Genomic DNA, 25,337 nt, shown 5'->3' with positions numbered 1-25,337 from the left:
AGAAATCACACATTAATATTCTAGACACATACACCCCCGCAGATTGTTTCAGTTCAACAATAACACAAAGTTTTTATTTTTTTATTTCAAAGATTTTATTTTTAAATAATCTCTCTACCCAATATGGGACTCAAACTTACAACCCCGAGGGGTACCTGGGTGGCTCAGTTGGTTAGGTGTCCCAACATCGGCTCAGGTCATGATCTCACAAATGGTGAGTTTGAGCCCCGCTTCAGGCTCTGTGCTGAAAGCTCAGAGCCTAGAGCCTGCTTCTGATTCTGTGTCTCCCTCTGTCTCTGCCCCTCCCCCACTCATGCTCAGTCTCTCCCTCTCTCTCTCTCTCTCACTCTCTCTCTGTCAAAAATAAATAAACATTGAAAAAAATTAAAAAAAAAACTTACAACCCCAAGATCAAAGGTCACATGCTGTACTGACTGAGCCAATCAGGTATCCCTAAAATTTTTATTTTAAGCTCTTATTATGTAACTTCTAATGTTCTCACCTGTGATCACTGAATAGCTTTTTTTGTATGACATATTGTGCTATTTCTCTTTTAAATTTTTTGAAGTTTTCTTTTTTGCTTTTTAAAAATCTTTTTGAGGTATAACATACATTCATAAGATGGACAAATCTTAAGTGTACATTCTGCAAATTTTGTCATATGTATATACCTGTGTAACTGCCACCTAGATCAAAATATAGAACATTTCCAGTACCCAGAAGTCTCCATGGTCCCTCTTCCCAGTTAATGCCCTCTCCCAAAGGTAATCTGAAAGTCAAGTTTTCTATCAATAGAGTTGATTTTGCCTCCTCCTCTTTTCTTATTGTTTTATTTTGCCTCTTCTTGAACTTCATATAAATAGAAATATATGGTGTGCATTCCCGTGTGTTTATTTTCTTTATTATAATCTGTGAGAAATATCCAAGTTGTTGCTATATAGTATTCCATTGGAATGTACACTATTATATTTCCATTTCACTGTTGATGGACATTCTGGTTGTTTCCAGTTAAAACATTTGAAGTACTTTTTTTTTTTTTTTAAACCAAACAGTTTTTTTAAATGTTTATTTATTTATTTTGAGAGTGAGAGAAAGAAAGTATGTTAGTGCACATGAACAGGGGAGGAAAGGCAGAGAAGGAGAGAGAAAATCCCAAGCAGGCTCTGCACTGTCAGAGCCCCATGTGGAGCTCGATCTCATGAACCATGAGATCATGATCTGAGCCAAAATCAAAAGTCAGACACCTAGCCAACTGAGCTACCCAGGCACCCCTGATGTGCTTTTTTAAAAAGATGGATTTTTTTTTGAGTATATAATGGATGCTTTTATTCTTTAATATTTTGCATGTTGTTATTTGATACACATTTTTATTTTCACCTTCTGTAATACTTGCAACATTTCAATTTTCTCATTGAAGGGAACTCTCCTGTGTTTGTCTCTCCTTCCTCACATTTCTTTCCCACATTTTGCCTGTGGTACTTGACTCAGCAGTAAAGGAAAGAAACTGAAGCAGTGAGTTCATTGGAAAGATAGAATTTTAGAGTTTTTAGGCCTTCCTAGAGAACTTCTCATGCAGTTAATTCCTTCTACAGCTGAGTACCAATGGGATTACATGATTTACCCAGGAACAGGGGCAGTCAGTGATAAAGCTGTGACCTACAAGTTCTGATTTCCATTCACAAAGTTCTTTTACTTGCTGTAGTGTTCACTTGAAGGGGTGGGGAAGTGCCAAAGGATTTCTCTTTGAAGAAAAAGAAAAGAAATTATTTAATCCTTTCAAAATGTAATTTGGAAGTAAGGATTAAGCTACAACAATGTACTTTTTAAACCAATTAATCCATTTTGAGACACTTATCCAAAAGAACCTAAAACAGGTCTGTAAACCATGGCCTGCATGTCATATCACGCCTACCACCCATTTTTGTACAGTCTGCAAACTAAGAATGGCTTTCACTTTTTCAATGATTAAAAAAAAACATCAAAAGAACAATATTTTATTACATAAGAAAACTTTATGAAAGTCAGATATTAATGTTTATAAATAAAATTGTATTGGAACACTGCCACATTCGTTTATTGTTTATTGCTGCTTTCAAGCTACAGTTGCAAATTTGAGTAGTTGCTGCAACAAAACCATATGGCCTGCAGAACCAAAAGTATTTACTTATCTTGCCCTTTACAGAAGTTTGCTGTCCCCAAATGTAAAAGAAGGAAAAACTATGCGCAGGAAAACATTTATTTAAGGGGCACCTGGGTGGCTAATTGGTTAAGCGTTCGACTTCAGCTCATGGTTTGTGGGTTCAAGTCCCGTGTCGGGCTCTGCTGACAGCTCAGAGCCTGGAGCCTGCTGCAGATTTTGTGTGTGTGTGTCTCTCTCTCTGCCCCTGCCCCGCTCACGCTCTCTGTCTCTGTCTCTGTCTCTCAAAACTAATAAACTTTAAAAAAGGTAAAAAACGTAAAAAACATTTATTTAAACATTTTTTAGTAGTAAAAAATAAAAAAGCATGAAAATGTCAAACTGGAGTATGGTTATTTGAATTATAATTTAATAAATGTATGTGTTATTTGACTATTAAAATTATAATCTAAAAACAGTGTGGGGCACCTGGGTGGCTCAGTCGGTTAAGTGCCAACTTCAGCTCAGGTCATGATCTCACAGTTCATGGGTTTGAGCCCCGCATTGGGCACTATGCTGACAGCCTGCTTCGCATTGTGTGTCTCCCTCTCTCTCTGGTCCCCGCCCCTCCCCGCCTCTCACCACTGGTGCTCTGTCTCTCTGTCTCTCAAAAATAAACAAACATTAAAAATAAATTAAAAATAAATAAAAACAACGAGCTAACATCAGAATTCTTACGACTTGAGAGGTTTAAAAGGATGAAATTCCTTTATATCTCATTTGTGCCAATATAGGTAAAGACTAAAAATAATTTGCAAAAATAATTATGGTTACAGTGCTGGGGTCATCAACAACTTTTCCAACATTTCTGTATTATTATTTTCTATTTTAATGAGAAATAAAAACCTTGCACTATTTCTTTTCCAGCCTCATCAGGTAATGTGATATTTTACTTAATCAAACTTTTTGAATGATAGTTACAGTATATGAGTCACCATTATTTAAGGATTTCTAGAATGATAGGTTAGGAGGGACCTTAATTTTCTGCTTATGCCTGCATATTATAAATGAAGGATTGGTATTGAAGCTCAAAAATTACATAATAAAGTTAATTCTCTCAAAACTTAAGAATTTTTCAATAAATGCCTTGATGGTAAATACATTAACTTGAAAGTGTAAAATGGCAGTATGGTAACTATGTTTGAAAAGCCAGATTCTCTTCTCCCTGAAGTCAGATTCAGCCTAATTTAAATAACCAATTTAAATTCACAGTCTGGTCCCACACCACTGGCACATACATATTTCCCAGTCTTTCTCCTCTAACAAGATTTATTATTTTTCTCCAGCAACCTCTATGTACCTGTGTATCCAGATCTGTTCTTTATTATTTATAGTTCCTGATTCTCATTTGGTGCTTAGCCAAGACTGCTTTGTATTGTTAGGCAGGTGTATTCATTTTCATTTTGTATTGTTAAGCAGGTAATTTGTGCTGTGACAAATTACCACAAACTTAGTGGTTTAAAACAACACAAATTTATCGTCTTGCAGTTCTGGAAGTCAGAAGTCTAAGATGTGTCCTCTTGCACTAAAATCAAAGTATCCGTAGGACTACATTCCTCTGAATTCTCTAGAGTCCCTTTCCTTGGCCGGCATTCAGAGGCCACTGGAATTCCTTGCCTTGTGGTCCTTTCCTCCAACTTCAAAGCCAACAGTATAGTATCCTCAAGTCTCTCTCTGCCTCTGACCCTCCTGCCTCCTTTCTTATAAATACCCTCTGATTACATTGGGCCCACTTAGATAATCTCCCAATGTCAACATCCTTAACTTGATTACATCTGCAAAGTCCCTTTTGCCATGTAAGGTAACATTCACAGATTTCAGTGATTAAGATGTGGACAACTTTGGGAGACCACTAATCTACCTACCACAGTGGGGATTTTTAGGTAAAATAATGAGTTTTAATTTTTTCTCTTTGTAATGGTAGTATTTGTTTAATGTAGACAGTTTAGAAAATATAATTAAGCAAAAAGAGAAAAAGCACATACACCCAAAGGCAAAATTTTTATATGTCGCTTTTCTTTTTCCTGTATTTATGTGTAATAGTTTTGTATTAAAAATAATTTCTTAACCTGTATATTCATTTTGTATATAGTATAAATAGAACAGTAAACAAACTTTGGCATTTAGTTTTTCATGGGCCTTGGTACCCTTCAGTACACATTTGATATTAAGTAGATGCTGAGAAATTGATGGATTTTCTCAAATGATTAATTTTACATTGAGGAACAGATTTTAGCACTGTGATAAACTGATTTCACCTCTTTATATTTTATTTGACTTTGAATGTATCTCGATAAAATTTTCCACCAGCACACACCATTTCTTACCTAACAATTCAAACTAATTCATGCAATTCATTTCCTTTTAGCCTTTGACAGTGCATACTAATGACTTCTGTGTCCTTGTTGAGAAAGAACTTTCCTGGAGTGTATACTGCCCACTGTAGTGATACGATGTCCAGGAAGCCTGCCATTTCTGAGTCACAGAGATGCTGAGAAAAACTTGAGGCAAACAAATATCCGGGAGAATGAGAAGTGGATATAACTCTTCTGTTATAGAAACACAAATTTTTTAGGGCGCCTTCATGGTTCAGTCAGTTAAGTGTCCAACTTTGGCTCAGGTCATTATCTTGCCATTCATGAGTTTGAGCCTTGCATTGGGCTCTGTGCGAACAGCTCAGAGCCTGGAGCCTGCTTTAGATTCTGTGTCTCCCTCTCTCTCTGCCCCTCCCCCTGCTATCACTCTGTCTCTCTCTCCGTCTCAAAAATTAAAAAAAAAAAAAAAAAAAAGAAAGAAATTTTTCTACTAAACTTTTAAAAATATTTTGTATACTACACTCACTCTAAAATTAATTTTCATACCTGTTATGATGATATATGTATGGTTCCTAGTTTTAGAGCTTGTTAAACATGTTTTCAGATGATTACTCCCTGTAACATTATCTATGTTGTCCAAGGCTGTTCACTACATAAACATCCTTGAAAAAATAATTCAGAGCAAGGACTTTCAGTGCCTTAGCTTACAAGATATACAAAAACATGAGAGATTGATGGAGAATTGTTTACCAACACTATTATCTATATACATGTTTATTATCTGTCTTCCCCAAAGCATATGAAGTTCCATGAGGGTAGAGATTTTTGTCTGTTTTATTCAATTCTCTATCTGTAGTGCCTAGAACAGTAAATGGTACATAGTAGGTGCTCAATAAATATCTGTTGGATGAATATTAATTATTTGGTCCATTTCCTAATGATATGATTGATTAGAAATGATAAAAAATAACCCTTGTATGTATATATTTCTATTAATAAAGCTCATTGGTATTTTGATATTACCTCTAATTATGTTGTAAAAGTAAATTTCCATTTTAACATTGATCTTTACTTTATGAAAGCCACCAAATTTAATAAACATACACATTTAAAGAAAAGCCATGGAGAAGGCGATTTTTACCAAAACGTGCTGTGCATTTTGTTATGATTGGGGCCTTTGAAACAAAGGCATAGATCAATAACAGCAAATCCTGCAGCATACTGAGTTATGACACATGGATTGAATTAAAATTTTAGCTAAATTTTTTCACTGTGGGTTTAAGTGAATAGATTCAGTTTTGCTAAGTGCAGTACTTGTCCTTTGAGTTTACATAATGCTCTCAAATTATATTCAAAATGAGAATATTCATCTCTTTAAATCTCCATAGGTTGTATTTAGTTATGGCACTCTGTTGGGCTGTGTTATGTCAGAAAAGAATGGAGTGGGAGCTTACCTCTGCTGCTAATGAAGTGTATAAAAATACATAATGAGTTCCATAGACTTTGAAGAGGTCAGAATAGATGCTTTTTAATGTTCTAATTCTAGATCTTTTTGGGTTTTGTATATTCATACAACCACCTTTGTTACTCTGTTTTCAGGTGATATCCTTGTTGCTGTGAATGACGTGGATGTGACTTCTGAAAACATAGAAAGGGTTCTGTCTTGCATTCCTGGACCTATGCAGGTATGGACAATCTTTTTCTATATTCTTTGATGAATTAAAAATAAGGACATCTTGTACTGTTTTCTTTTTTTAAGATTCTGAAAATGACCATGTATAACGTGAATTGCACTTACACACTTGACTGAGGGTTTTTTTTTTTTAATGTTTATTTTTGAGAGAGAGAGAGAGTGTGAGCAGGGGAGGGACAGACAGAGAGGGAGACACAGAATCTGAAGCATACTCCATGCTCTGAGCTGTTAGCACAGAGCCCAACACAGGGCTTGAACTCATGAACCATGTGATGATGACCTGAGCTGAAGTCAGAAGCTCAACTGACTGAGTCACCCAGACGCCCCTACATACTTGACTATTTAAAAAAATTTGGCTCTTGTTAACATTTTTAGCTTTTGGAGATGATTCTAAATAGAGGAGAAATATCTACAAATAAAACTCCTCCTGGGGTGCCTGGGTGGCTCAATCAGTTAAGTGTCTGACCCTTGATTTCCACTCAGGTTATGATCTCATGGTTCATGGGTTCAAGCCCAACATTGGGCTCAGTGCTGAGCATTGAGCCTGCTTGGGATTCTCTCTTTCCCTCGCTCTCTGCCCCTCCCTGGCTCGTGCTTGCTCATTCTTTCTCAAAATAAATAAATAAACTTAAAAAAATTAAACAAAAAAACTTATCCTAAGTAAGCAGGAACAATGACAATAATAAAAAGATCTATAATGACTAACCTGTCATTATAACTACCATATATGTTGATGAAAATCCAGTTCCTAGAAAAGTCATTTTGAACAGTCATGGAATTTTCTTTTCTCTAATTTATTAAAATCACTATTAAGTTTTTTAAAATGTGGTTTTGTTTATTTTAAAAACTATACCATTTTGTTGATTTTTTTCTGTTATCTAGTTTAACCTTATTCCCAAGCTCTTATTTAGGTATTTAGTGAATTATTCTTCATTCCTTGTAGGTAAAAATAAATCTCTTTCATAATAGTTATTTTGATAGTCTAAGCATTGACATTTTATATCATAGATGACATTTTTAGGTCCTTAGATGAATTTTTAAAGTGCTATACTTTCTATTTATGAATGCTTTGCTCTTGTTAGTATCAGGAATTAGCTGGGGTGCCTGGATGGCTCAGTCAGTTAAGTGTCCGTCTCTTGGTTTCAGCTCAGGTCATGATCTCACAGTTTGTGAGTTCAAGCTCCACATTGGGCTCTATGCTGACAGTGTAGAGCCTGCTTGGGATTCTCTCTCTCTCTGTCTCTCTCTCTCTCTCTGTCCCTCCCCGACTTGTGAGCTCATGTTCTCTCTCTCTCTCTCTCTCTCTCTCTCTCTGTCTGTCTCTCTCTCTGTGTTTCTCTCTCTCTGTCTCTCTGTCTCAAAAATAAATAAACTTTTTTTTTTAAAGTTACACTGTGGGAGAATGAAGCAACTTTCTGGATTGATCAGGATGATTTGAGATTCTGAAATATTGGCACCCACGATGAAATTCTTTATTTTCTAAGAAATAACATTTCCCTTATTTCACTTTTTTCTCTTAAAGCACACACACACCAAACATATACATGGATGCTCTGTAAAAGTAGCTATCTTTGGAAATGCAAAATGAAAGTGCTGGAATAAGTATGGTAGCTAGTGACAAGCAGTGCTTAGGAATGGATAGAGAGATATCGATGGAGACAAGGTGGTGTTCGAAATATTAACAATCAGGCAGACACCAGCCATACTGCTGAAATAGTGTATACTGTTGTCTCCTTTGGTTGCCAGATGTGGAGAGGTCAGCCAAGGTACTGTGGTTCCTCAGGGTGCTCAGATAGCAGCTACTTACCAATCAGTAATGAAGAATTATGTATTTTAACAACTGAACCAGCTTCACCCAAGTAAACTGGCTGTATGTCAGCCCTGGGTAAGGGCTTCTCCTTTCTTGCCTCTGTCAGTTGCCAGTGTCTGCCAGTCTTGCCACAGTTCAACCATGTCTCTTCAGTCTTCCAAAAAAGAAAAATTATATTTACAGTGGAGTCACATTATACTTATGTTTAATTGTCATTTGCAAATTCAGCTATGCGCACTCAGAAGAAAAAGAAGAGGAAGAAGTAATGATTTAAATATTTTGGTCCCGTTCCACCCACCATTTACATGTCCTCGTTAAGTGTGAAGTAGGAGTCGTTTATCTGCTCCTTGCCCAGTTTGCGTTTTACAGCGTGAGCATCTTGCTGCATGAAGTGTGGTTCTGGATTTAAACACACACACACACACACACACACACACACACACACACACACACACACACAGCTTTTATGTGCCAATATGTACATCTTGTACCTAAATGAAGAAATAGCAGTTTGTTTTGAAGATGGAAGAAAAACTGTTTTGAGTTGCTTGAATTTATCATATTGAGAGAATATGTTAATGCTCCAGTACTCTAGCACATTCTTGCCTTTCCCAATGTAAATTGAAAGTGATTTTGACACTATATAATTTGAAAATATAGTCCCGTATTAAGAAGTGTATTATTAAAATCTTTTTATTATTTAAGGAAATAATTTTTTCTTATTATAAAGGTAATACATGTTCACTGTAAAAAAAGAAAACGTAAAGGACAAAATCTTTTAAAATCCTGCCACCTGAGGATATCTAGTATTAATATTTTGGAATACTTTATTCTAATTTAACCCCTTGAGTATAAACATGTATACATTTGTTTGCTTTACTAGCAGAATCGGTATTATAGCTGTGTCATAGTCAAAAGCAGGCACCAGCATTTGGGACAACATGTCTTGAATAGTGATTTAGAACATAGTTAAAATTCTTTTAACTAGAAATAATGTTTAATTGGTAAACCACGTTTTTCTTACATCATTAGTATTAAAAGTGGGGAAAACTATAAGCTTCTCTATACCAGCCATGTAAACTAGGAGGCTCAGGGAGGGTAAGAGTAGGCCTGGGAAGGGAACTAGTGTTTGTACGTGCCAGGCATATGTCGGTGTTTTGCTAATATCGTTTCACTTATTCTTAAATTTTTTTTTCAACGTTTTTATTTATTTTTGGGACAGAGAGAGACAGAGCATGAACGGGGGAGGGGCAGAGAGAGAGGGAGACACAGAATCGAAACAGGCTCCAGGCTCCGAGCCATCCGCCCAGAGCCTGACGCGGGTCTCGAACTCACGGACCGCGAGATCGTGACCTGGCTGAAGTCGGACGCTTAACCGACTGCGCCACCCAGGCGCCCCTCACTTATTCTTTGTAACAGTCTGTAAGATGCCAGTAATTGTATTTCTATTTTACATGTGAAGAAAAAGAATCTAAGAGAGATTTAATGATTTCTCCTAGGTAGTAGAATTAATAACTCAAGGAACTGAAACTGACTCCAGTGCACAATCCTTCCCTTTGTCACAAAGCCTGGGTGGGTCTTCACTCCTACTGGGTCAGAACTAACTGAGGTGAACTTATCCCAGAAAAAGTTGTTTTACCTGCTTTGTATCTATGGCATCTAAAACAGTTATTTAAGCAATAAGAGGAGAGGAATGCTAATTTATAAAGAATACCATAGGAGACTTTTTAGCATTTAAATTTGAAAATATCTAACAGCAACATTTTCAGCTTCTACTCAGGGTATAAAAATGGTCTGAAGGCTTCATGTGACAGAATATGGCCTGGGAGATACCTACAATGTGGTAATGTGGTAGGATGAGGTCAGATCTCCATTTTAAAACCCTGCTCTGAGCAATTTGCCAGATTCTTCAGGGCTTCAGTTTTCTCATCTATAATCAGAGTAGATTTGAGCAAATATATCTGAGCCCAGTTCCAACTCTGCAGTTCTGTGTTTGGTTTTTGAATAAGTTCTGTTACAAATAGATTCCAAATACCAGAATGAGATCCAGAGGTGAAGCCTATATGCTAGGTAAGATATAAAAAGCCCAAATCATTTTCTTTCAAAGCCAAGTTTTAACATTCTGCAAAAACAGTTGTCTTAGAGTGTCCAAAAATTTAACTATCATGAAAGGAAAAAAAGCCTGGAGAACTATTCTAGACTAAGGCAGACTGAAGTGACATATAACTAAATACAGTGGCTAATCCTTAATTGATCCTGGATTGCAGTGGGAAATAGTCATATTGGGACAATTGGGAAAATTTGGACACAGACTTTGAGAACAATATTGTATTGAATATTCAGATTCCTAAATGTGATCATTATATTTGGTTGTATAGGAGAATGCCTCAGTCCTTAGTACATACATGCTCAAGTATTTAACAATGAAACATTAAAATGTCTGCAGATAATTCTGAAGTGATTCAATTTTTTTTAATGTTTTATTTATTTTTGAGAGAGTGCACAGAGGGGAGGAACAGAGACAGGGGAACAGAGGATCTGAAGCAAGCCCTGCACCGATAGCATTAAGCCTGATGTGGGACTTGAACCCACAAACCGTGAGATCATAACCTGAGCCAAAGTTGGATGCTCAACTGACTGAGCCACCCAGGTGTTCCAGTCAATATTTTTTTAGTACATAGAGTGGGAGTGAGGATGGAAGGAGAGAGGAATATGACAGAGAAGAGAAGGAGAAAGGAAATGTAACAAAATGTTAAGCATTGTTAAAACTGGATGAGGAATAATACATGGGTAATTATTATATTCTTGCAACTTTTCTGTAGGTTTGAAATGTTTTAAATTAAGAAGTTGTAGGTTTGAAAAAAAAGAGGTTTTAGGTATTTAACATGACAACAAAGGTGCAAGTACCCTTCTAATTACCTACTTTTGTGATTTTGATCTCCTGCCACAGCTCTGTGCACTCATTTATTCTACAAGCACATAATTGTGCAGGTAGTATACCACCCACTCCTGGCTTGATCAGGGTTTTTGTGTCCACATTTTGCAGTTGACCAGGGTTGATTGCATTAAGTACTGGGCCATAGTTCATTTTCCTGGAGATTTGGAGGGAGCCAACTCCTATTAAGGAGATTGGCCTGTGGAACATTAGTCCCAGACTCTTACCTCTCAAGTACTTCTTAGGACCAAGAGAGGGGGGAAAAGTTTTCTTAAAGGAGATGATATTTGGGTGGAATTTTTTAACTTTTATTATTTTCTTGTTACACAAAAATGATATTCATATATGCTGTGGAAAGATTAGGAAATTGACTGGCAAAATTTTTAAAAATATGTATTTGGGGGCTCCTGGGTGGCTCAGTCAGTTAAGTGTCCAACTCTTGGTTTCGACTCAGTTCATGATCTCACAGTTCATGAAATCAAGCCCTGAGTCACGCTCTGCAGTGACAGCCCAGAACCTGCTTGGGATTCTCCTTCTCCTTCTCTATCCGTCCCTAGCTAGCATGCTCTCTCTCTCTCTCTCTCTCTCTCTCTCTCTCTCTCTCTCAGAATAAATAAATAAAATTTTTTTTAATTTTTTTTTTCCAACGTTTATTTATTTTTGGGACAGAGAGAGACAGAGCATGAACGGGGGAGGGGCAGAGAGAGAGAGGGAGACACAGAATCGGAAACAGGCTCCAGGCTCTGAGCCATCAGCCCAGAGCCCGACGCGGGGCTCGAACTCCCGGACCGCGAGATCGTGACCTGGCTGAAGTCGGACGCTCAACCGACTGCGCCACCCAGGCGCCCCAAATAAATTTTTAAAAAAAGTGTAAACCTTCTCTGTTTCAGAACCCAGAAGTAACCATCTGTGTTGATATTTTATTTTTAAATTTGTTAATGTTTCTATTTATTTCTGAGAGAGAGAGAGAGAGTATGAACAGGGAGGAGCAGAGAGTGGGAGACAAATTATCTGAAGCAAGCTCCACTCTGACAGCAGAGAGCCCTATGCGGGGTTTGATTTAACTCACAAACCGTGAGATCGTGATCTGAGCTGAAGTCAGATGCTTAACCAACCGAGCTACCCAGTCTTGATATTTTTAAAGTGGAGGACTGACTTGGTCAGATTTGCATTTTAGGAATATTTCACTCTGAATGGGACTGGAGTTTGGGAAACCAGGTGACTGGCTTCACAGCAGTCAGAAGAGAGGTGATAAAGGCCTGAGCAAGGTTTTGGCTGTGGATATGGAAGAAGGAGTAGATTACATTTAAGATAATGTGAATTGAAGAGGATACTTCCTGCAGAAAAAAAGGAAGTCCAAGGTGCCTTCCAGGTTTTGTCTTGAGTAACTCAGTGAGATTGTCCAAAAGAGAAGAGGATCAAGCGGAGAGAATTTGCTGACTCAGATAGACTCAATTCCTTCAGAATTTTGATGGAGGAACTTTCAAAGCTTCTGTCAGACAAAGGAGAAAGGATCAGACATGCAGATATAGCCAGGTGTTGTGAGAGAGACTGTGAGGGCCATAAGGCAGAAGTGAGAGACTGGTCAGCTCTTGGAGCTGCTTCAGATTCTGACAATCTCTCTCGTTCCCATCTCTGAAGAGGATGGCATGCAGAGAAAGAATTTGCTTGTTTGACAGAGGCTGAAGAGACATTGCTGGTTACATGGAAGGGTTAAAGATAGAAGTAGAGAGGGGGTAATTAAGGAAACAAGATTTTGGAAGTGATGAGTTATAGAGAGCATGTCCTTAGACCCTGAGGAAAGGCACATCATCTCCTGAACTGCAAGGAGAGGAAGAAAGAAAGAATGGGCAAATTGCACACACACACAAAAATGTTTTGAGAGAGACCCACAACAAGGAGTGATAAAACATGTCACAGGTTAACATCTAGGAAGGAACAACAGACATGAAAACCCTTTTATAGGAAGTTTCATGTAAACTATTTTACATTAGATGTTTCTTAATAAAAGTTTTTTTCTATAAAAAATTCTATGTATATCAACCCCTTTTTAAAAATAGCACTTACCTTTTAATTTAGTTGTCTCACCCATTTTCATTTTATCAAGGCAACCAGATATCCTGACATTTTAGAGCTACCTAACATGTAAGCTTTTCAAAATGTCTGGCCAAAGTGTAATTATCTTTGCACTTGAAGCTAACTTTACTTAAATCAGAAGAATGGTGGCTAAAATAGTTCTTAAAAGAATTTTAATGGATGGTTCTGCGGTCTTTGTATTTGTTTGAGTTTGTGACATGGTGAGGGGAAAACGTCCTTACACCACCGAAAAGAAGTGCAGTTGTTTGCCAAGTATAACATTCGTTTTCAAGTATGTCATTTTTCACTAAGCATAGCAAACTAGTCTTAAATTTTAGGTTGTTGTTGCTGCCTCAAGTAAAATTAGTGAATTTTCATTTTGAGTTTACCACCTCATTTCCTTTTGTCATTTTTGGTTAGTTACACCTGGTTTTTTGACCTCTCCACCCACAAGAATCTCAGCTGGAAAAGATGCCCTCCCTGTGCTGAAACATGTTTCTTTCTCTGAAGACCACCTTTCTCCTTGTTCACCACTGGTATGCATATCTCTTACAGACACTCCCAACACAAACCCAGCCTGTCTCTCTGACACCTATTTCCCTAGGATGTCACTCATCATGTGCTCCCTGCAGTCAGATTTCTCCTCCTCCACTCCACTTATATATATGGTTCCTCGCCAAAGCCCACTGCTGGGGACAATCTCAAATCTCCCATCTATCCTGTCATAAGGTCTAGGTTCTGAATTCCCCCAAATTCTTAGGATTTCTCACATTTTCAAGGAACACCACCAAAGGCTCCCATATATTTTCTTTTGGACACACTTAAATTCTCATTCTCAGATAAAAGGACCCTCAACCACCAAGCCATTCACTTCATGAGATCCTTGTTCAAGGATTTTATATGTCTATGCTTATGTTTGTATTTCTGTTTATGCAGACATATGTTGAGCATTGCCCTCTACTACAGATGCAACTCTCAGAACATAGTCTTTCAGGCCATCTAATGCTTACCTGTTGCTTTTTTGGATCAAAACCTCACACCAAAGGGGTGCCTGGGTGGTTCAGTTGGTTGAGCGTCCGACTTTGGTTCAGGTCATGATCTCGCGGTTTGTGAGTTCGAGCCCCGTGTTGGGTTCTGTGCCGACAGCTCAGAGCTTGGAGCCCGCTTCAGATTCTGTGCCCCCCCCCTCCACCCCACCCCTGCTTGTGCTCTGTCTTTCTCTGTCTTTTAAAAATGAATAAACATAAAAAAAAACTCTCACACCAAATATTCTTTTTCACATCCTTCTAAGATCTTTTCTAAAGCAACATCTCTTCAGCTATCTCTCACCGTCATCTTAAGTTTCATCAGATAATGCTTGATTGTTCCCATATAGGATCTCTAATTTTTTATATTTTTATTTAGTTTGCCTAATATTTCCCTCCCCACCCCCACCCCTCGCCCCAAATATACCAATTTTCTATTCAGCCTTTTTTGGACACAGTGTTGTAATATCAAGAGCCCATTTTTCAACATTAGGTTTATGGCAAACATGAAAAATTTAGTAAAGGTTTATCTTTTCTGTTTGGAATACAGTTACATGTTTTGTAAAGAAAACCATGATTATCAGGCCTCAGGAAAATTTTATGAAGAATTTCTCCCCTCCTACTTTCAATACAGACTACTGCTGATCTTGACCTAGTTTCTGTTTACCTTAAATATATACATATTGATGAATTTAGACCTCATGTCTCTTTTCTACTTAATACCATAAATCTGAGATTTATTTTAGAAAAGATGTTTATTTAACTAAATCCACGTTAGGTAGACAGAGATAATTTGGTGCCCCTGAAATGCCACAGACAGACAATTACAGATAAGCAAAATGGAATACAATCATAAATAGTCCCTCCTTGCTAACAAAAAAGGACATTTTTCTTTTGGAAGGTTTTATTCATCAGGACAAATTTATTGTATAGTCTAATACTAACAATAATTAGATGGGCTGGTGTGATTATGAATGAGTTTTTAAAAATAATATGCTTAATATTTTTTATGAAAACATAAATATATAAAGCTCACTTTTAAAAAGAATGACTACATATGTTGGTATTCATCATGTATTTAAAGTTGGCCTTAAAAATGGTAACTCTTATAATAAATTATTAAAAATTAGAGATTATTTATTACTATCTTGATATATTACTATCTTGATAATAGCTTTTAAAGATTTCCCCTCAAAATATAACTTAATGTGTACAATTTTATCTGCTTTTAAATATTGGCTAGACATTCCCCCTGCTTTATTTGGGTTTGATTGACAAAAAATGTATATATTTAGGTTGTGCATGATTTCTTTTAAAGGATGCAGTGTGATGATTTAATATACATATTAAAATATGTTGAGCAGACTTCTTTATTCTTGATCAAGCATGAATTTATCGTCTGACTTCAAATTTAACCTAATTTTAAAAGAGTCATTACACTTTAATGTTTAAATTTGAAACTTTATGGATTATTACAGTTAGAATATCCTGTTTTACTCATCTATATTCTGATAAGATTTTAAACACAGGAATACTTTGTGGTTATATAGCTTATGATGATGTCCTTACTATACCAAATTAGCTATCTCTAGTGAAAACTTCTTTTAGTCAAGATACACACTGGTGCTTCTTTAAAATGAATGAGTTATCTTTGGCCAACTCATGGCAAACTCAACTATCTACATCTCCTTTTTCAAGGAAAGGTAATTGAGAAGTGGAAGCTTCCTTTCAGCAACTGGAATATGGATGGCCACATTCTGGCTCTTACCAATCTTGTCAACCATGGAAATAAAACTGTCTTGATAAAACTGATAATCTTCTCAAGGTCATGGTCCGAGATCCAGCACATTGATAGTTTTCCTTGGTCTTTATTTAAAAAAAATTTTTTTTTAACATTTATTTATTATTAAGAAACAGAGAGAGACAGAGCATGAGCATGGGAGGGGCAGAGAGAAGGGGAGATACAGAATCTGAAGCAGGCTCCCGGCTCTTAGCTGTCAGCACAGAGCCCGACACTGGGCTCAAACCCATGAGATCATGACCTGAGCCCAAGTCGGACACTTAACCAACTGAGCCACCTAGGCGCCCCTCCTTGGTCTTTAATTTAAGGGACCTCAAAGAATGTCTAAGAAAAATGTTTGACTATCACCTCGCTTGAAAGGAAAGCTAATCTGGTTTTATGAAGTTCCTTTTAATCCTAAATCTTCTTTTTTCCCTTCTCCAGATGAATCAGTGCTATCAGCATTCATAGTAATAGTGTTGCTGTTTTTGAAATTATGAGATCATATGAATTCTTGTTTTTCCATGGCATTTCCTTTTGTTGTCAGTAACTTAGAATACAGTGACTAAATAAATGAATTTTTGTACACGTAATTATAAATTCTTACTCAATAAATATTTGTAATAATATGTGCTAGGCTAGGAGCTAGAGATAGAAATGTAAATAGACTACATAGTCCCTTCCGTAAAGAGCTCACATTCTAGGATGATATTTAGATATACTATGTGTACCTGAATATATATGCATGTACAGACCCTTTTTTGTGAAAACTGCAGCTGACTTTCCCTTGTTGAAAAATCAACACATTGTTTAATTGTTAAAGGTAAAACTGACATTTGAGAATGCATATGCTGTGAAAAAGGAAACAACTCAACCAAAACAGAAAAAGACACAGTCGAACACAAGTGATTTAGTCAAACTTCTGTGGGGAGAAGAGGTTGAAGGGATCCAGCAAAATATTCTAAACACTCCTCATATCGTTATGTATCTCACACTACAGCTTGACTCGGAAACATCAAAGGAAGAGGTGAGTGCCTTCTCAAAAGTGCAAAGGAAAAGAATAAGTCTTTTCCTTTTATAGTCTTCCAGGTGAATAATAAGCACTTTTTTCAGTCATTCTGTGTCTTTATGGTTTTGGTATGTCTCTTACACAATCTTCTAATTGACAAACCTAATGAGTCCATTTATAGATTACTGAAATATTTGAATTTGTTTCTACCATCTTCTTTAAAAATTTCTATTTGAACTACTTTTTCCATAATATTTTCTTACCTGTTATTGGTTGCTGTAGTCTTTATTTCTATTTTTTTAGTAATTGCTCTTAAAATTTTGTCATATTTATCTTAGCAGACTCTAAAGCAGTACCTTAACTCTTTTTTAAAATAATTCAAGGCCCTTGGTACACCTTAATTCCAATTTCCCCTCTTCACATACATGCTATTTTCCTCAGTATTTTCATGCTATCACTTTTTAAAAAATTCCAGAAATTGGGTGTAATTATACTAGTGTTACTACTATTAATTATTGTGACATTTTATATATTATAAAATATGTAAGTAATACATTATAAAAATGCATGTTTTATACATTGTATTCCATACAAATGGACCTTTAAATTTACATAAATGCTTACCACTTTCTTTACTATCTTTCTTATGTCTCTAGCTGTCCTTATTTGATCATTTTTCTTCTTCTTAAGACATATATTTTAGGTATTTCTTTTTAGTGAAAGTCTCTTGATGATAAATACTTTTTGTTGTTATTTATCTGATGATGTTGTTTTCACCTCCTCTTGAAAGGTGCTTTATAATTATTACTACATTGTGTTAGTCAAAATAGGCCAATCGTTGTAACAACTCTGATGTCTTAGTGGCTTAACATAATAGTTTGTTTCTTATTTCAATATAAGTGTTCCTGCTCATGTTGCTCGGTGGTCAGAGCCCTTCATCTAGTGGTTCCATGATTTCCAAAGGCTTCAGAGCCATAGATCATTTTGCATCTAGTTCACCAATGAAAGAAGAGAGAAAGCATTTAATATCTCATGGGACATTTCCGAGTCCTAGCTTAAAAATTAGAACATCACTTCTGCCCATGTTCCAGTGTCTTTAACTAGTTATATGGTCTCTCCCAATGCAAGGAGGTAAGAAAATGTAGTTTTTCTGTGTGGCTGAGAAGAAGATGAAGTTAACGCATACTATTGCTTATTTCATTCAGGTAGAAAGTTATTTTCTCTACTGGTAGTCTTGTCTTAGTGATTTTATACTTTATTTCTGTAAGTATTTCATGTATATTCTGTGTTCTTCTGTATCCTTTATCTGCCCATTCTACCAACTCTGAGTCCTCTACGTCCTAAGACTTGTGGTGGTTTGCCTTCTTGTGTCCTTGGTGATCACTGACTAAACTTAACTGCTTGATTTTTATCTTTGGGAGTCCTGTGGTTTAAAAGTGGGAATGCCTTCCTCCAGAGAGAATTTGCTGCTTCTGCTTCTGCCACTGACCTAGGGTACTTCAGCCTTACTCAAGAATCCGGGTTTAACACAATGGTGCTAAGTTCAGCTTACCTACCTAGCCACTAGCTCAATACTCAGTGTCCTGTCTGACACTATTGTAGGCATCAACCCTCAAAGCAACCCTGCCTCTGTCCTTCGGCCCACCACTCACCACTCCCACCACTCCCAGAACTTTGCAGTTCTGGGAAGGGGCTTGAAAGGATATGGAGAAGATGTCCTTCTTACATATCTAGCAGTTCAACAAGTTATGTTCGAGCCATAACTCTACTTGTTTTACAGCGTAAGGGTCTCTCAAAGCATCTAGTTTACCATAATGCTTCAAGCACAAGGCAGATCTAAAAAGTTTTTACCTAATTTACATTTCTTTGCTTTTGAAATCCTTGCAGCCTATGTTCTCATTGCCAAAGCCATTTTATCCAAGGAGTGTGTTTCCTCGTCTTGCTTCTTTTTTTTTTAAATTTTTTTCAAAAGTGTTGCTTTTTGTATATCAAAATTTAGTCAATAATTGAAATGGAAAAGAAAGGATTTACCTATGTGTATTTTTTGTAATTTTCTGTGTTCTGAAAACAGAAAGACCTAAAGTTAATTATTCTGATTTCTTGCATGTATTACTAGTTAAATGAGAAATTTAACCATTTATTATATAAAAACACACAACAAAATCCTGGGATGGTAACACCCTGAAACTTTCTAGGTCATCCTGGAGTAGAATACTGCTGAGGCCTTTTGTCATCTTTGCCTTTCTTTCCATGGGAAAGTGTGTAGATGTCTCTCAAATGAACAAGTTTCTGTCTGTTGACAGCCCTGTATCAACACTGTAATTAGGAGAGGCTTTTTATTCTTACTGAACAGAGTGGAAGCTGCTGCAAATGCATGCCACTAACAAGTGCCTAAAAAGACAGCTAATTAAACTGGTTAGAAACTGTTGAGTTTGCCAGATCCTTAACAGTGAGGCTTTCTGGGCTGGTTGCTGCAGAGGTTGGAATAGAGACTTTTTCAAATGACTTTTTTTACTAATATGACTTAGCATACAATAAAATGTCATAGGGTCATTTAGTTTTCATGTGAGTTACATAGTTAATAACTTGTATTCTCCAAGTTATAAGATTTGAAAATTTCAAAAACTTAATCAAAGAGTATATGGTTATTTGTTTAAAGTGGTGTTTGGTATTTGACCAAATGCAATAAGTGTATTTACTAGTCAAGGTTTAACTTTACTAAGTAAGCATAACAGAAGAGCTTAACTGATGTTTGGCTTAATTTTTAAAGATAGGATTTTTGTGACTGTTTTACAGTAGAAATATTGCAAGAAAATTTGAGGGTTAGGCAGAGTGTATTTGGCCAACATATTCTATAGCAATTTGCATATATTGAATGTGCTTAATAAGTATAAAAAAAGGTGTGTCCAGTTTATTAATTATTTGTATTTGTCATGATGTAAAAGTTGCCAAGACATGGACTCTAAATCACATAATTATTTCTTGTAACGAGAGATCAAAATAAGATGTAGAACACTCTTTAGAGAGAGAATCAAGGAAAAGATCCAAGTTAGGAGTTTGGCTTTTCAATAGTGACTGTATTAATATTTACAGATATTAAATATTAAATAGCATAACTGGGAGCTACTTTGAATTCTCTATGATTTCATATAGAAATTTTTATTTTGCCTGCTTTTAATTTAACCTGTGAGGAAAATAGCATGTTGTTTTAACAACAAAAAAGTGAGGTACAGAATGATTCATTCCTTTGTGTAAAAGGTCTAGCACAATGCCTATCCTGATTTTGAAATTTATTTTATTTTATAAAAACTGTTTGTCTCTTGGGAACATGCTTTTCTTGAAAACAAAAAAATATATATTAAGCATTTTGTGAATTATCTTATAGATCTAGTTTTTTCCATAATTTAAAATGTGCTTTCTTTTAAAGTTTAATTTATGGTGGGCAAACCCTTTTACATTTAAGACAGATAAGATATTATAATATCATAATACTGCTTTCTCTCTACTTGCACTACTTTCATTTTGTATTCTTACTTTGTAAATTTAATTGTAGTACCGTCTTATGTTTGAATAAGGATTTAATGATTTCACCAAAGATGATGATTATCTTTTAAATGTCAGTAATGAAAGTAATTAAAATTAAAGACTCTTACAAGTTACATGTGGTATCCATACAGATACACTACCACAGGAGATCAGAAAATTTGAGTAATTAAATATAATAAAATATTATTATGAGAATTTATTGTAAAGGAGATTAAAGTTTAAAACATTGAAATTAATTGTAATTATTCTAACTAATGAGTGTCCTACTCAGTATATATTTTGGTATTATGACCAATTTTGACAGTTTGTAACTGACTTCCAAATGTAGTGTTTTAAATACTAGGTAATGTGTTAAAATTCCAGACATACTTCCTTTCTTGTGTTTGTTTGAATGAAACTTCCCCTGAAGCTGAAAGGATTCATTTTTTTGTTCTTTTCTTAATAATACAAAGCCTGAAGTTTCCATGACAAAAGTAATGGTTGGAAAATTTGCGGGGGGGTTGATCACTTCTCTTTCTTTTCATTTAACAGCAGGAAATTCTTTATCATTATCCAGTTTCTGATGCATCTCAGAAACTGAAAAGTGTGAGAGGGATATTTCTCACACTCTGTGACATGTTGGAAAATGTAACTGGGACACAAGTTACTAGGTAAGAATTGATTTTTATTTAGCTTTTATTCTATTTCTTGCAAGTTCTGTACCTTGGTTCTGACAAAATACTAATACAAGTACTTATTATACAAATATATATGTATCTATAATGTAGATATCTATATAGCAGTTATGATGTCTGCAGATATTTTGTTTCTTACCTAACATTTCTACTGGTCACCTATAAGGTGTAAGTTCTCAATACAGCTGTAGATCTGGGTGTTTGGCATACTTTAAATAACAAATTTGGACTAATGACATATATTGTAGCATTTATTCATGAAGGTGGTATTTCTTAAGCATGACATTATGTTGAGTCTGGGCTCTTTCATGTTTTTGTCTTGATTATTAATTTGCTAGGCAATACTCCTGTGGTTGGTAAGAATGACTGAACACTGCATTTTTCATGTAGTTCAAAATAGTCTGTTCTACAACAATGACAGAAAAAAACACAATACACATACACTTTAAGAAGAGGAGCCAGAATGTTCCTTGTATCATCTGTGCAAGTTAACTTGATGAATAAACAAGACTGATGTGAAATAATTTTTTGAAAAATAAAATATACCATATACTCAGTTATAGAGCCACACATCCCATTCAAAGTCGATTTAGTAAGCCCTGACTTTGAAATGCCACAGTTAACTTATGGGAGGAGGATGCTCAAAACTTGGTTGAGTTTTGTTTTTTGTTTTTTTAATAAAATAAATCTAGGGATTACAAACCATTTTTCTTTCTTAATATTTCAAAAGTTTTAGAAATATAAAGTTGGATGGGGCGCCTGGGTGGCGCAGTTGGTTAAGCGTCCAACTTCAGCCAGGTCACGATCTCGCGGTCCGTGAGTTCGAGCCCCGCGTCGGGCTCTGGGCTGATGGCTCAGAGCCTGGAGCCTGGTTTCCGATTCTGTGTCTCCCTCTCTCTCTGCCCCTCCCCCGTTCATGCTCTGTCTCTCTCTGTCCCAAAAATAAATAAACGTTGAAAAAAAAAAAATTTAGAAATATAAAGTTGGATTTTTCTAAGGAACTTTTCCCATCTTTTGGTAAAAATGACACCTCTAAGATTCTAAAAGATAAGATCTGCAGGATAATAGCAAGAAGAATTTCCTTGTTTTCTAAATAAAAGTCATGTTTAATTCTGGGACTCATTTTCCAGACACTAGTAACTGAGGCTATATGTAATATATAAATTTGCATTCAAAAACACATGTTGAGTAAAATCATATGATATTTGTCTTTCTCTGACTTATTTCACTTATCATAATACTCTAGCTCCATATATGTCATTGCAAATGGCAAGATTTCTTTTTTTTTTATGGCTGAGTAATATTCCATTGTGTATATATATACCACCTCTTCTTTATCCATTCATCAGTCAGTGGACATTTAGGCTCTTTCCATAATTTAGTTGTTGTAGATAATGTTGCTTGTAGATAATGTTGCTATAAACATTGAGGTGTATATCCCTTTGAATTAGTGTTTTAGTAATCTTTGGGAAAATACTTAGTGCAATTGCTAGATGGTAGGGTAGTTCTATTTTTAACTTTTTGAGGAACTTTCCTACTGTTTTCCAGAGCATCTGCACCAGTTTGCATTCCCCCCAACAATGCAAGAGGGTTCCCTTTTCTCTGCCAGCACCTATTGTGTCTTGTACTGTTGGTTTTAGCCATTCTGATAGATATGAGGTCATACCTCATTATAGTATTGATTTGCATTTCCCTGGTAATGAGTGATGTTGAACATCTTCTCATGTGTCTGTTGGCCATCTGTATGTCTTCTTTGGAAAAATGTCTATTCATGTCTTCTGCCCATTTTTTTAGTTGGATTATTTGTTTTTTGGGTGTTGAGTTTTATAAGTTCTTTATGTATTTTGGATACTAACCCTTTATCAGATACGTAATTTGCAAATATCTCCTCCCATTCCATAGATTGCCTTTTAGTTTTGTTGACTGTTTCCTTCACTGTGCAGAAGCTTATTTTGATGATGTCCCAGTAGTTTATTTTTGCTTTTGTTTTCGTTGCCTTAGGAGACATATCTAGAAGTAAGTTGCTACAGCCAATGTCAAAGAAGTTACTGCCTGTGTTCTCCTTTAGGATTTTAATGGTTTCCTGTCTCACATTTAGATCTTTCATCCATTTTGAGTTTATTTTTGTGTATGGTGTAAGAAAGTGGTCCAGTTTCATTCTTCTCCATGTTGCTGTCCAGTTTTCCCAACACCATTTGTTGAAGAAACAGTCTTTTTTCCCATTGGATATTCTTTTTTTCCTCTTTGTTGGAGATTAATTGACCATATAGGTTTGGGTTTGTTTCTGGTTTTTCTATTCTGTGCCATTGATCTGTGTCTGTTTTTATGCCTATACCAAACTGTCTTGATCACTACAGCTTTGTAATAAAACCTAAAGTCTAGAATTGTGATGTCTCTAGCTTTGCTTCTCTTTTTCAAGATTACTTTAGGGGTGCCTGGGTGGCTCAGTCTGTTAAGCATCCGACTTCGGCTCAGGTTAAGATCTCACGGTCTGTGAGTTTGAGCCCTGTGTCGGGGTCTGTGCTGACAGCTCAGCAAGACCTTGTCTTGTTCCTGACCATAGAGGCAAATCTCTCAGTTTTTCCCCACTGAGGATGATATTAACTGCAGGTTTCTCATATAAGGCCTTTATTATGTTGAGATATGTTCTCTATAAACCTGCTTTGTTGAGGATTTTTATCATGAGTGAATGTTGTACTTTGTCAAATGCTTTTTCCTCCTCTATTGAAATGATATTTTTAAATTTTTATTAATGTGGTGTGTCACGTTGATTGATTTGCAAATATTGAACCTCCCTTGCAACTCAGGAATAAATCCCACTTGATTGTGGTGAATGAGTTTTTTTGTTTATTTTTTACATTATTTGTAATGTTTGTTTATTTTTGAGAGAGAGAGAGAGAGAGAGAGAGAAAGAAAGGGGGGAGGGGCAGAGAGAGAGAGGGACAGACAGACGCTGACATCAGCGAGCCTAATGTGGTGCTTGAACCAATGAACTGGGAGATCATGATCTGAGCCAAAGTCAGACACTCGACCAACTGAGTTGAGGCAACTCAGGTGCCCCATGAATGATTTTTTTTAATGTGTTGTTGGATTCAGTTTGCTAGTAGTTTATTGAGAATTTTTGCATACACGTTCATCAGAGATATTGGCCTAATGTTCTCTTTTTTAGTGGAGTCTTTATCTTTGCAACAACACAGATGGAGCTAGAGAGTATTATGCTAAGCTAAATAAGTCAGAGAAAGACAAATATCAAACGATTTCACTCATATTTGGAATTTAAGAAACAAAACAAGTTAGCAAAGAGAAAATAAAATGAGAGAGCTAGGCAAACTAAGAAACAGACTTTTAACTATAGAGAACAAACTGCTGGTTACCAGGTGGGAAGTTGGTGGGAGGATAGGTAAAATAGATGATCGGGATTAAGGAATGCACTTGCTGTGATGAACGCTGGGTGATGTATGGAAGTATTGAATCACTGTATTATACACCTGAAACTAATATTACACTGTATGTTTAATTGGAATTTAAAGGATTTTAAAATTTATTTTATGTCTTTATAAATAGTTATTTAATTTTGAGAGAGACACAAAGCACAAGTGGAGGAGGGGCAGAGAGAGAGGGAGAGAGAGAATCCCAGCAGGCTCTGTGCTGTCAGTGAAGAACCCGACACATTGCTCGATCCCACGATCGACGAACAATGAGATCATGACCTGAGCTGAATCAAGAGGTGGACACTTAACCATCTGAACCACCCAGGAGCCCCAACTAACTGGAATTTAAATAAAACTTAACAAAAATTTAAAAAATATAATGATAGTAATGCCTGAAGACGATGTTAAAAAGATTAAAAAATATAATGTCTAGTAAATAGTATGCACTTGATTATAATAAAAAATAATAACAATAACAAATAGTATGTATTAAACATTAGAGAAAATAATTAAAATAATGATATGAAAAAATATGTTGCAGGCCTCCTTTTATTTTTTATTTTTACTTTTTAAATGTTTCTTTATTTTTTTTGAGAGAGAGAGTAAGAGGATGCCCATAGGGAGGGGCAGAAAGAGAGAGGGAGAGAGAATCCCAAGCAGGCTCCATGTTCAGCATGGCGCCCAGCCCAGGGCTCAATTTCACGACCATGAGATCACAACCTGAGCCGACATCAAGAGTCAGTTGCTTAACTGACTGAGTCACCCAGGTGCCCTCCTTTTATTTTTTTTAAACAGCTTTATTGAGACATCATTCATTTATCATACAATTTGCCCATTTAAAGCGTACAATTCGGCAACCATCACCAC

General features: G+C 36.0%; 1 protein-coding gene across 1 annotated transcript in view; it reads left to right on the top strand.

Moving 5' to 3' along the window:
• The window catches only part of INTU (inturned planar cell polarity protein), an 89,209-nt gene that overhangs the window by 17,881 nt on the left and 45,991 nt on the right, over positions 1 to 25,337 (top strand). The window contains exons 3-5 of the mRNA XM_030313108.1: positions 6,091 to 6,176; positions 16,634 to 16,837; positions 20,897 to 21,015. Coding sequence (XP_030168968.1) covers positions 6,091 to 6,176; positions 16,634 to 16,837; positions 20,897 to 21,015 — 409 coding nt within the window. The remainder of the gene's footprint in view (positions 1 to 6,090; positions 6,177 to 16,633; positions 16,838 to 20,896; positions 21,016 to 25,337) is intronic.

Source organism: Lynx canadensis, chromosome B1 (genome assembly GCF_007474595.2).
Source record: "Lynx canadensis isolate LIC74 chromosome B1, mLynCan4.pri.v2, whole genome shotgun sequence".
Taxonomy (NCBI): domain Eukaryota; kingdom Metazoa; phylum Chordata; class Mammalia; order Carnivora; family Felidae; genus Lynx; species Lynx canadensis.
Note: the sequence above shows the minus strand (reverse complement) of the source record. Positions and strands in the feature narration are given on the sequence as shown.